The 13,061-nt window shown below is 37.8% G+C and overlaps 2 protein-coding genes across 4 annotated transcripts; one reads left to right on the top strand and one right to left on the bottom strand.

Annotated features, from left to right (window-relative positions):
• Positions 1 to 269: 269 nt before the first annotated feature.
• LOC122068708 (photosystem I reaction center subunit IV B, chloroplastic-like) lies at positions 270 to 1,434 on the top strand. The gene is made up of 3 exons (XM_042632589.1): positions 270 to 674; positions 889 to 954; positions 1,199 to 1,434. Exons 1-3 carry the CDS (start codon positions 450 to 452, stop codon positions 1,301 to 1,303), a joined length of 396 nt encoding a protein of 131 aa, XP_042488523.1. The 5' UTR covers positions 270 to 449; the 3' UTR covers positions 1,304 to 1,434.
• Positions 1,435 to 3,144: 1,710 nt separating this feature from the next.
• Positions 3,145 to 9,972, bottom strand: LOC122068695. 3 transcript variants are annotated; one of them, XM_042632573.1, is made up of 4 exons: positions 9,318 to 9,972; positions 5,322 to 5,426; positions 3,744 to 3,800; positions 3,145 to 3,639 (listed from the first exon to the last, which is right to left on the bottom strand). In XM_042632573.1, the coding sequence occupies exons 1-4, from the start codon at positions 9,672 to 9,674 to the stop codon at positions 3,310 to 3,312; spliced, it is 849 nt and encodes a 282-aa protein (XP_042488507.1). In that variant the 5' UTR covers positions 9,675 to 9,972; the 3' UTR covers positions 3,145 to 3,309. The 3 variants fall into 3 exon arrangements, with proteins under 3 accessions (XP_042488507.1, XP_042488508.1, XP_042488509.1); XM_042632574.1 differs by having other exon boundaries at positions 9,321 to 9,970; XM_042632575.1 differs by lacking the exon at positions 5,322 to 5,426 and having other exon boundaries at positions 9,321 to 9,972.
• Between the last annotated feature and the right edge of the window lie 3,089 nt (positions 9,973 to 13,061).

Here is a 13,061-nt window from a genome sequence, read left to right as displayed (position 1 = left end):
ATTTGGGCATGCGTCCCAAGGGACTCCCCGCCACTCAATGCTCATTACACTGGTGCAGCGATTGTAGACGATTTTCATAAACTCTTAAGGGTAAAATAGGAGTTCTAGGGGGAAAAGTTCCCTATTTAAACCACAACATTTTGTTATACAAGGGCGAGCAGAGAGGATGGGGTTATCCGCAGGGTATGGATATGGTGCTGACTTGGCAGCATCCAAGTGGAGGAAACTGTTATTGTCACCCTCATAGTTCTGTACAAAGCAACAGGAATCAAGAAAAGATTTGATAATGCTTGTTTTAGGCCTCTCAATCTTATCTTCTCTTCTCCTCTTTCACCCCCTCTTCTGAGTTCAAATCTTTTCCCTGCTTTAGAACTAGATAGAGTAGCAGAGCTTGTGAGAGAGATTATCTTTGGATAGGCAGAAAGAGGAAGAGAGGGTATTGGTAAGCCATGGCTAGTTGTAACATGGCATCAGTAGCATCTGGGTTTGTTTTCACATCTAATCTATCCTCCACCACAAACCCATCTTCACGGAACTCAATCTCCTTCTCTTCCAGGAACAACTCAAGGCTAGTTGTACGTGCCACTGAAGAGGCCACCACCGCCACACCACCCAAGGAGGGAGGTGCTCCGCCGCCGAAGCCTCCTCCGATTGGACCCAAGAGAGGCGCTAAGGTAGTACATACCTGTACCTGCACCTGCACCTTCAAATTCAATTCTATCTTTAGCAGAGATGAAATTTCAGAGTTTGCTGGAGGGGCTGAGGCTGAAATTTCATATTTTTTAGTTATGGTTTCTTTAAATAATTCATCCATGAATAAGAACTGATTAGATCCATACACCGTGTTAGAACTGGTTTGGGTCTCATCATCTGTTTCTCTTTCTGTAGGTGAAAATTCTTAGGAGGGAATCCTATTGGTTCAATGGTATTGGATCCGTAGTGGCAGTTGATCAGGTAATTAGCTCCCTCAGAGATTATGTCCCCTTGTCTATGCTGTTCTGGATCCAGCTTAGAATTTAATGGCTTCCAAGGTAGTCCTTTAGCCTGAAGGGAAATGCTATAATCTGACTAATCCAATCCTTACTTGTTCTGCAACTGAAAATAATAAATTCCCAAAATAAGGGATCCAAAAACTTGTTTGATTTTTCACTTCTGGGTGATGGTTACTGTTGTTCACTTGATCTTGTTCAATGTTCAGGATCCAAAAACTCGATACCCAGTCGTGGTTCGGTTCAACAAAGTCAATTACGCCAATGTATCTACTAACAACTATGCATTGGATGAGATCCAGGAAGTGCAATGAGAAAGAAAGGAGACTCTGTGCATCCTTAGTTTGTACTTGTAATTTGCCTCTGTTACTGTCAGTCTAGCATGTGTGTAATACTCTATGCTATTTCTTCTCATCTAATTCCTACTTCTTGTTTCTGGTTATAAGTTCATAATTTCTCAATAGTCCAATTTAGAACCGTAAGATCAAACACCAAGAAACACGAATAATAAAGAGACAATAGATCCGTACGACACAGAGATTTAATGAGGTTTACACACCAAGGTGGTGTGTTACGTCCTCGAGCGAAGAAGAAGATGATTCACTATGCAGAAGAGATTTTACACCCTAACAGCGGCGAGAAAAAACTCGCCCTGAAACCCTAGCTGCATGAAAACCTTCGAATACAATGACTTTTTCAACAAGCAACAGTACATTATATATACTTCAAATCGTGGGTCGATCCATCGGGCTGCGATCGATCCGATTGAATCATACCACCCGCACCCCCCATACAAGATCAATGATGGCCTCCTGGATCGACCCGCGATCGATCCGATTGAATCATACCACCTGCACCCCCCATACGAGATCAATGATGGACTCCGGGCTTGGGCCTATTGGCTCAACCCCTCTGCTTCAATCACAAATTTCAGAAAATTTTTCATTCGGGTCGCCACCAAAATATGTCGGATTGGGTTAATTTTCAAAATGGATCAAGAATTCGAGACAAATTTAACAAGAACTAACATAATATGAACGATTCTTCTGTAATTCATTGATGGCGTCTACTTCACGTGTCATCTAAGGCCTCCTGCATTTTATCACTGAGCTTATGAACAATCCCTGAGTGTGGCATCGGATGCTAAATACCTTCAGCCCCTATCTTGGAGAGAGTCTGAAAACCAACCAGATGTAATGCACCCCTCATCTCACTCCCAGCACAGAACATGTAACTGAATGAACCAAATTTACAAACACCATAAACCCCTGTGCAGCTTTTAGAGAGAAAAAAACTGCAGTCAATTCAACATAGACATCATAAATCTTGAGCTATTGGATTGACTAGTAAATTCATAATTCATCTACGGAGGCCGGAGGTCGTCTTCAAGCAGACGCGTCGGTAGTTAGTTCGGAGCACAGGTAGGTTTCTCTGCTCCTTATCATTCATAGAAGATCACTGATGTGGAGATATCCTGGGACTAAACTGATTATGAACAAAGGATAGCTTACCTGAAGGTACCAGGGAATGGGACTAAACTGATTATGTAGAGAGGATTTCTTCATATCAAATAAAAATTACAACATGGTAGTGTCATTTCAAATGGTTGCATGCTCCCTGAAGCAACTTTCTTCATGTATCTGATGTAATGATGCAAGTATCATGAGCGTCGAGAATATGCCTATTCTAGGTGCTAAACAATCACAGGGTCTGAGTCAAGCCATTTCTTACTTGCACATTTAGAGATATTAAACATTTGATCATAACACCAGAGAATACCCCCAGGAGACCGATGACTCCTCAAATTCTTCGTTGGCCCAACAGATGGTATGATCGGAGGATGAGAGGGGATGCAAGGATTAAAAGAGGGACTCACGCCACCAGTTTGGTGATATCTTAAATCTAACTAGCAATCCTTGTCCATCCTGAAATCAATGAGCACCATATTTGGAGATCTTTATACATTTGAATGTGATCTGTTGTCTCCAATCTATTCAAAGGTCTGTCCACCTTCTGAACAATTTAATTACTGTGCTCCCATCCTCCTCATCACCAGCATCTTCACCTATCACCGGTTTATCAAGCACTGTGGCCTATTTGTCTACTATTAGAAACCACGTTCCGAGAGTACAACAGGAGATAAATGCAGGGAAGATTGACACTACATAATTCTTTCTCCACACCATTATATTATATGCACAGCGCTTACATAATTCACAAGAAGTCAGTTACATTTTCAGCATTAAATGCAAAACCATATCTACTTTAAGCTAAAACTCTGACAGAGATGAAGGATATTGATAGTTTCCTTGCTATCTACTTACCACACTGGAAAAAAGGGTCCAGTACCACCCTCCTTATCAGCATCGGGGATGCTCGAGTAACAGTACAAGTGGTTGCCCAGCTCCCAGCTCCAGTCCTGCTTCCTTGACACAGACATTTGGGGCCATCTATTTATCCTCACATAGTGTTCCCTGATCCTTCCCTCTTCTACAAAGCTGGTGACTATTGAATAAGTACACTCGTGACCACCCCAGACCTGGTCACCAGAATCTGCAGTTAGGGTTCCATCTGGGTGGAAGTAGCGACGCATAGAAGGGCCTGTGCCTTTCCAAGAAGGATCCAGATTCCTCCAATATTCTGGAGCTGCCTGTCAACAAAGAAATTTCTCTCAGATTGGTTTCATGTGTTAGGCTCCAGAGAACACATGAAACCAAGTAAATGAATATCCAATTCGATCTTAGTGGTACGGACCTTGGTAAAACGAAATTCCCATACATGATCACAGAGATCATCCTTCATAATGCGGGTCTGCCAACATGCAAGCTACACATCAGTTAAATATTACACACAAAGAGAGAGAGAGAGAATCCATGGATTGCAAAATGCTACTTTCTGCTATTGTTAAGATGCAGAGGTTATCAATTTACGACGGGCTAAATGCTACTTATTCTATTTTTACGATACAGTGGTATTGATGTAGGTAAGTAAATGAAATGGTCTTATTTTAGTTGAAATAAGCCATTGGTTGGGTTACATATGTGTTGGCCTTTTGATCCAAAGGGTTTTTGTTGTAACTGATCACTTTAATGGGCCTAGAATCCAGGTAGAAGCTCCCAATACGATACTAGTCTAGTAAGATTATTTTAGTACAAATTTATGGGGTTAATTGAGTCCTCTTCATGTTAGAAGTTAGCTAAATAAAGTTCTAGAATCATTAGGAATTTGGGTCAAGGTTTCATTCCAAGTCTATAGTTGGAATAGGAGCATCAAATACTAGTTGGTTTAGTTTTTTTTTTTTTTTTTAGTGGTTTGAGTTCCAAGTCAGTTGATGAATTCTATATATAGATTTACTGGCCTATGGCCTACCCCACGTTATGCATTGTGCAAAACAGTTTTCATTCATCTCCCCCCCCCCCCCCCATAAAAAAAAAAAGAAGTTTTCTGCAACTCTGCTACTGTGGATTCACTACTTCTTCGAGTCAAATTCTCAAGTTCAACTTGGATTTCTGGCCTGCTTATTTATATTATTCTACCTTATTCTCGCTAATATAGGTCATATTTATTTTGATCTCCTTACACCTGCAGCTCCCCTGTTGTCCACCCAATTTTCTGGTTGCATTATTCTTCAATATTACTCAGCCTACTGATCAGATTTGACTCAAATTTGGCACATTAGTTTCTGATCATCTGATTCTGACCCATTAACTTTTGGTCTCAGATATTGAGAATTATTAGCTAGAATACTCATTCTAGTCCCATTACCCTGTTCTCCAAGTAGCAGTAGGAGTTATCAGCATAGTCCATATTAGACCTCTGTTTGCTGATAAATTTTGCAGAGATACTGCTATATAAGAGTACTCGACTAGAACATCAGGCCTATCTGATATCTCTGCCTCGAGTTATCAGTTTTCTTCCTCAACTCTTCTCTATTTTTCTATTTTGAAAATCCTGGTTCTGATAGTCAGTTCTGGTTCTTCTACTTGGGACTGGGTTTTGCATTAGGTATCTACCTGTACAGGGTAAAAGATGGCCATAAAAACAAGGTCTACTTGGTCTTGTGCCCCTAAACTGCAATCAAAGTTACTCGTGTGATAGCACATAGTAGGAGTCACACATAATGTTAAAACAGAACTGAAACATGAATCAATAGATGTACCATTACAACCTCTGGCAAGATATAATCATCATAAAACAAGTATTTCAGAAGGAAATCAGCCCCAGGCATCCAAATGATTAGGATGTGGTAGGTCAAATGTTGTCAATATATATGTGAGAAGGTAAGCACAACATATCATGATAAAAAGTCAGCATAGTTCAAAGTTCACTCACTCGTTTGGCGTCCAAGACAGACAACGAATAAGCAGCCAACTTTGATATTCCTCGGACTAGCGATGAACGAGGTATGTGTGCTTTCCCAAGCCACAATTCCTTCAACTAAAAGGGAAAAAAACTAACTTGGTCAATTATCAAATTCCTACTTAGAATCCTACAGTGAAACTACAGATAGCTTCAGTTTTTAACACAATTTCCAAGCTTTTACGGGGAAACACCAAAGGCCACAAGACATTTGATCATGTCAGGAGACTCAGGACATGAGCGATCAATAGGGGGAGAAAATGCAAAAATGATTGCAAATGAGAAATTTTGCACAGAGAACATGGAACCCCAACCCAAATGTTAGACCCAATCAATAAAGCTTTCCATTATTGCCTTAAAACATGCGTTGGTCCCGCACCATACTAAGTTGACTCAACTGATACACCCAATATGATCCCCAAATCCATGCATACACTTTCAGGGAAGCTTCCTTATGCCATCATAATGAGGGAAAAGTTGATACAATAGGAATTCAGAAGATGCTCTTCAACAAGTTGCATTCCATTCCATAGAAGTAATATCATATTTTATCATATCAATACAGCAGCACCGTGTACTTTTACATATTCGAGTAACTTTTCAATGCAAAAGCTGATATGACCTACCAAATAAGATCCCTAAAAACAGAATAACAATGACTCAGAAAAATAAACCTGCGAAATGTGTTTATTATGTCACAGCCATCATGACAACCATCATCTCCTCATTTTGTGGTTTTATCATGTAAAATTTTTTAATTGGCTGACCATAATAACTCGTATCGGTGTTTACAACACATTATTTTCAGCTAGAAACTTGAAACTATGACATATTCAGTCAACAGTTAAATACAAATCAAAGAAGTTAGCCTTCAGTCAAATATGTCAATTTTTAAAAGGAATTATGTTAATATATGTTATTAAAGGAATTTACCAATATGTGAAGCATATCTGCTATTCATGTTTTCGAATATAGGCAAGACCTATTGGCGTCCCACACAATTAGATGCAGAGAGTACAACCGCATGATATCAGTTTTAGCATCCCACCCCAACCCCTCCCCCACCCACCACAAAGAAGAAGAAGAAACACACATGAGAAAAAAGGGAGGGGGGGGGTTCTGGAATTCTTTAGGCCTAACAGCTTCAGAATTTGAACTCATTTTCTGGTTGAATTAGGTAAAACAATATTTGTTTAGACACCCTATAAAACAACCCAAATAAAAGACAAAAACAGAGATGACATGAAATAAAACATTCCCGAATACTTCAAGACACAAAATAAGGATTTCTAATTACAGTTTGCAATCAAATATTTTTCTATCATTTAATATTTCTTTGACTGTCAATCAAGTTCCATGTCATCATGTGACCACGATTGACTCCCCTCCTCCCATGCATATATAATTCAAGGAGTGATCCCTGTCACCCTGGTTATCATGTATAAACCATAACCAAATAGAGGAAAGACAGTCTACAATTTCCAATCTCCTCTAGTGCCTGTCAATCAAGTTCCATGTCATCATGTGACCACGATTGACTCCCCTACTCCCATGCATATATAATTCAAGGAGTGATCCCTGTCACCCTGGTTATCATGTATAAACCATAACCAAATAGAGAAAAGACAGTCTACAATTTCCAATCTCCTCTAGTGCCTGTTCCATGATATATATATATATATATATATATTTTGGCCATTTAACTTTTTATCATCAAAGACTTCCAGCTGGAATGGGTTCAGAAATTAAGAATTTCATCAAGTTTAATGGTAGTGAACTGGTGATAATGAGTATGTGGGGAGGGGGAAGTGATAGACAGGTGGAAAATGAACATTGGAGGCTAATAGGAGGTTTGAGAAACAAAGAGAAGATCCCAGAAACATCTTTAAATCTATTAACATAACCCAGAGGATATCCCCTTCAAACAACCATTTCCAACAGAGATGATATTCCATACAATTGATACAATGAACTTTGTCTCCCTGGTTGAAATTCAGTCAGTTGGGTATGCTATCCTCATGTTCCAAACCTAATATTCATATCTATTAAATTATTGGAAGTTGGAACAGCAATCCCCCCCATCCCCACCTCCCTCTCCCACCCCCACCCCCACCCCAAAAAAAAAAAAAAAAAATCGGGTTACAGTCACACAGAAGTAGATTTGGACACAAACTAATAAAAGACAACAATATCAAAGCTACAATAGTCTGTATACCAATTATCAAAAATGACTTTAACATGAATACATTGAAAAAGGACCAATGATACTCCTGAGCTGTTGTCTCGTCAGGTAGTGTTCCTCTATTAAGTGATGCCTGAGAATATGAAGACCTAAGACAGGGAAAAAATTGAATTAAATACAACAACTAAGCTAACCAGAGGCAGTCAGATTTGGATACAAAATTGGAAACTGATGCATATTCAAATAAAGGGGAAACTAAAGGCTGATGGTTGGATAAATTTGACCAGGATTAAGAATTGGAATATTTTTATTTTACTTCTTCTTTGGCATGGCAGGAAAGATGATAACTCTAAGCCAGAGGAGTAGTTTTGCATCAACAATGCTCAAAAGAGGTAGATGTGACAACTTTCTTTAATCTGGAAGAAGCAGTGGTACATGTAGTGACAGACAAAGATGCTGCGAATTTCATTCCAGGCTTGATAGAAATTGGAGGAGAGTTACAGGCTATATCAAGACACTGTCAGAGAAGTTAAAAATAAATCAGATATTATGATTTACTGAAGTTGGAGTAATTTTTTAAATTTTTTTTACAGGCTTGTATCGAGGACTAGTCAACTGATCTTTTGGCCTGGATCCACTTTGTTTGATATCGAGAGACAGTATATTCCACTTTGTTTAACTTTTTTAAGTTAATCTAATCTAATTTTTTTTAATAGAGTCTAAGAATGGTAGTGTTAGAGCAAACACCAAGAAAAATACGAAAATAAACAGACAATAGATCCACACAACATAGAGATTTAACGAAGTTCACACACCGGTGTTTTGTGCTACGTCCTCGGGCGAATAAGAAGATGTTAGACTACGCAGAAGAGTAATTACACCCAAGCAGCAGTGAGAAAACTCACCCTGAAACCCTAGTTCGAAAAATCCCAAAAAATACAATGACTTTCTCAACAAGACCAGTACATTATGTACTCCAAGTCGCGGGTCGACCCATTGAGTCGCGGGTCGACCCATTGGGTCGCGGTCAATCCGGTCGAATCATACTGCATACGAGATCAGTGCTGGGCCTCTGCTTCCATCACAGATCTCAGAAAACTTCCCATTCGGGTCGCCACCAAAATATGTCGGAGCGGATCAATCTTCAAAACGGGTCAAGAATTCGAAACAAACTTAACAAATCTCCATCTTTGGGTTTGTGCTCGGGAAGGTCTATGTTGAATCCTTGTGCAAGTGTTAAAGTTTACCATAGATTCAGCTAATACTTAAAAGAATAAGATTTGCGAGACATTCGAAGAAGTTGAAAAAACTAGAAATATTTGAAACATAAAAAAATATCTAATGAACTTCCATAGTATGGCACGTAAATAAATGCCACAATGTCATGTTTCGACTGAAAAATATCATAGGAGAAGACAGAGCTCATAGCACATAGTGGATGTTATAGTTTACATAATGCAAGAATAAGGAAAGAAATTAGTAAGAAACTGCAGAAATGACCAACCAGAATCCATAGTATTGAAATCCAATACAAGCACTTTATCCATTTAAAGGGTCTAAGATGCAGCTATGTGGGCTGAACCCTATTATCTCACTAAACCATTTCCTTTCTTTTTTTGTTTTTTTTGTTTTTTGTGCTACACAAGAACTACAACAGCAAAGCAACCAAAAACCAAAATTAGAAACCAAATAAACTCAATTTGTAATCAATGCAGTCAGAAAATGAAATGAAGCAAAATAAGCAAGAAAACCCAATACTCAATCAAAACAAGAACAAAAAGAAGAACCACCTTACTGCTCCAAAGCCTATCGCTAGAAGCAACTCCATGCCATCCCTGAGAGACAAGGAGTGAAAGTGCCACGCTGCGTGCATCAAGACGACTCAATATCATCAACATGATATCTGAGCCAAAAACAACAAGAGGGTCCTGACGAAGGTCAGACCTCTCTTCCTCTTCTTCCCCATATCTCTTCCTATTCTTCTTATTTCCCTCATCCCAACTGGGCACAACCCTTTCTCCTTCCCCATCATCTCTATCGTCTCCAGACATCAGTTCCTCCCACTCCTCCCCAACTTCTCCAGTACCCTCAATTCGTTGATGCTTCCTCTTCTTCTGGCTTTCTATCTTAACATTTTCCGCCATTAGAGTACAAGACAAGACTAGAGAGCGAGTGAAAGGTTCTGCAGAGTGAGTGGAGAGAGAGTGAAGAGGTATCTAACTTGCAATCGAAGTATTCAGACTCGAAAAAAGAGAAGAACAGAGAGAGATAAAAAGAGAGAGAAGGTGCTTAGTTGATTATAGGATGCCACGGGTGGAAAGGAACAAAAACAGGTAATTAAAAGAGGATAAATCGATCTTTCTATGAAATGAAATCAGCAGATTAGGAAACTGACACAACTCTTCAAAACGAATCCGAATCTTTTACTCGCATTTTTGGAAGTTTGTATTCCAGCTTCCAAGGTTGGGTTTTAGAACACAGACTTTATGACGGAATTGACCTTACAACTGTTACCAAATTACAGACTTCTCCTGGTTAAGGCGGCGCGAGACTACCTGACTACTGTACTAGTGACTTCCCCCCCCCCCCCTTTCCCCTTTCCCCTTTCCCCTCTCCCCTCTTTTAGTTTTTGGCCAGTCACTCTATGCTCTAACCATGTTAGGTGCATGCTTAGATAATGGTTTGGGGGGACTATAAAAACACAATAATATAGTAGAAAAAATAGAATAAATAATATATATAAATTTATGAGATTTGGTTAGATTGCTTACGTCCTCGATGAAATGAGATCTTGTTTCACTATTAATGGAGAATTAGGTCACAGCATTCTTCCTCATACTTCTCAGTATTGCTTTTATTGTAGAAAAAGAAACACTCACCACAAATATATAGCAAAAAATCCTAATCCAGAAAGTACACCCATGCTATGCAGGGGGGCCTCTTGCCCTCCTTGCAACGCCCACGACTTGTTAACTGGCTAGTGGGACCACCGTCTTGTCTATCGAGGTGCTGCATCAGTACTTCCTGGATTAAACTGTGACAAAATACAAGACATCATACACCAACAGGTAGTTCATCTTGTGTAAGTTCTTCTTAAAGAGGACTCAGAGGACAATGTTCAATAACTTGTGTTGGAGTTTAAGTATGTCTTTGAATTCGATAATAGTTTTACATAATTATAATTAGGTTTGTATTTGTAATTAGGTCAGGTTTGAGGTCCATTATATTTACAAGAGTATAATTGTAATTATGTAGAGATATGATTTTAAGGTTTCCTATATATTGTCTCTGTGGAAAACCCTAGACATAAGTAAAGGAGATCACTTTGAAGGTAGAGAGTGATATAGAGAATTTTTTAGTTATAACAGAAAATCTCTGATTCACTGAGGTGGATATAGGCACTCTTGCTGAACCACGGTAAATTCCTTGCATTGTTTGTTTTGTTGGCTTAAATTCTTCCTCATAGTTGTGCATTCGTCCCTAATAATTTGATAAGAAGAATCATGACTGTTGGCCTTGGGATTTAAATTCTAAACTTTTGACATTTTTCTAATTTTATCATGTTTTTTATGTAAATATGCAAGTTCTATCGGTTGACAACATAGATATAAAAAAATATTTGTTGATAATCTTTTTATTTATTTTTCAGTTTTTCTTTAACATAAGGGGGTATTTTGGTTATTTCCATAAAGCCATTGGATAGGGTACTCCAACACTTTTGTATCTATCTCTCTCCTTCTCACATTAAATGACCTTGTTGCCAATGTACATCACTTTTTTGTCGCATCTCATTAGTGTACTCCTCAATGCCATTTGCTCAGCGAACTCTCTTTCTAAAAGTAAAATACAAATATGACATAGTTATTCTATATAGAAGTTAATTAAGAATTTCTGGCGTCAATATGGATCACATGGCACTTCCTATGAGGCTGAAACTTTGTAGATAGGGACACTATAATTCCTTACTCACGTGTCAAATTTTAGACTACTTTGAGTTTACCAATTGGTAAAATAAGAATTGAAAAATATAGGAATACCAAGAGGATGCATATGATTATAATGGGGGTATATAAAACATACAATAGAGGATATGACATTAAATGGGAGGATAAATATTTGAATTGGAGGCTCAAATTTGGCCCATGACCTATTTAAATTATTTCCTAGATATCCAATGGATAAATGGTTAGACCAATCTTCCATATGGAAAAAACTAGATGTATCCATATGAAGATCTTTTTCAAAATGGTCATGTGAAAAATCCATATGCATATTTTTCTACTATTAAAAAGAAAAAAAAAAAGTAAAATATGGTTGGATAGTTTACTCCAAAAAAGTCAAGTAAAATGAAATAAAAAAATTGAAAGGTTTTTTGTGAGAGCCTCGGGGAAATTGATGACGGGGCCATTGAAAAGTATTGATAGTCATGAGATTCTTTGGGTTATCACTCCTTTTGAAATGAAGGGGATTCCTAAAGATCTTGAGTCGCTACCTAGATGAGGTATAAGACACACAATTAAACTAACTTTAAGAATAAAGTGGTTCGGTCAAGAGATTGAGATCCCAACAAGTTATGATACTGGAAGATGTTACGCATTCCAATTCTCCCGTTAAAACCATTCTCCGATTTACTTGATATTATTAAATAATAAATAATTTGTAGAAATTATCAAATGGAATTTGAATTTAATTGATTATACATACATCCATATCGTATTTGGCAAAAAAGAAAATAATTTATTTATTACAAAATTTTTCCTTTAAAGAGACCGTATAGGGAGACTTTAGTACAGAAGATATTTGCAAAAATTCCATTGTGCATAAAATGGCCTAATAAACATGACAAAAATAACAACAACTCAGCATTATCTCAATTAAAATGGGGTCGGCTACATGGATCTTTACCCTCCAATCAACTATGTTAGAAGTCATACTTAATGTAAGGCCTAAATTATGTACGTCTTTCTTCACTTCTCCTAGATTCATTTTAAATCTTCCCCTCGTTCTTTTAATTCATCCAATTTCAATCAAATCACTCCTCGTATTGAAGTATCCAAAAGCTTCCATTGAATATGACCATGCCACTCTCTATCAAAAAAAATAAGAAAAAAAGTATGACCATACCTCCTTAAATGAATTTTATAAATTTTTGTAACTTATCAATTTATCAAAGCTACTCTTTTTAACACGATCACAATTATTCCGATATATTCTTGTCATTTCATAAGCATTAGGCCCATAACTTCCAAATGGAGGGCCATGATTGAAGGAATGTCTTCCTTTCCTATCTCTTTTAAATCTTCATTTGATTTTGCTTTTTTGACCACCTTTTTTGAGCTTCTAACGGTAGAGCCACATTTTTGTGCATTTGCAAAATTTCTTTTCTTTTTTTTGCCGTGTTTGGTAGTCAAGAGAAGAGAAGAGGAGAGAAGAAAAGAAAAGAAAAGAAAAAAGTATACTTTTTGTACTTTTTTCTTGAGTTAAGAATTTCTCTTTGCACTTGGTATATCTTCACTCAAGAGTTGATTCAA

This window comes from Macadamia integrifolia, unplaced genomic scaffold (genome assembly GCF_013358625.1).
Source record: "Macadamia integrifolia cultivar HAES 741 unplaced genomic scaffold, SCU_Mint_v3 scaffold453, whole genome shotgun sequence".
NCBI lineage: Eukaryota > Viridiplantae > Streptophyta > Magnoliopsida > Proteales > Proteaceae > Macadamia > Macadamia integrifolia.
This window is presented reverse-complemented; position numbering and strand designations above follow the sequence as displayed.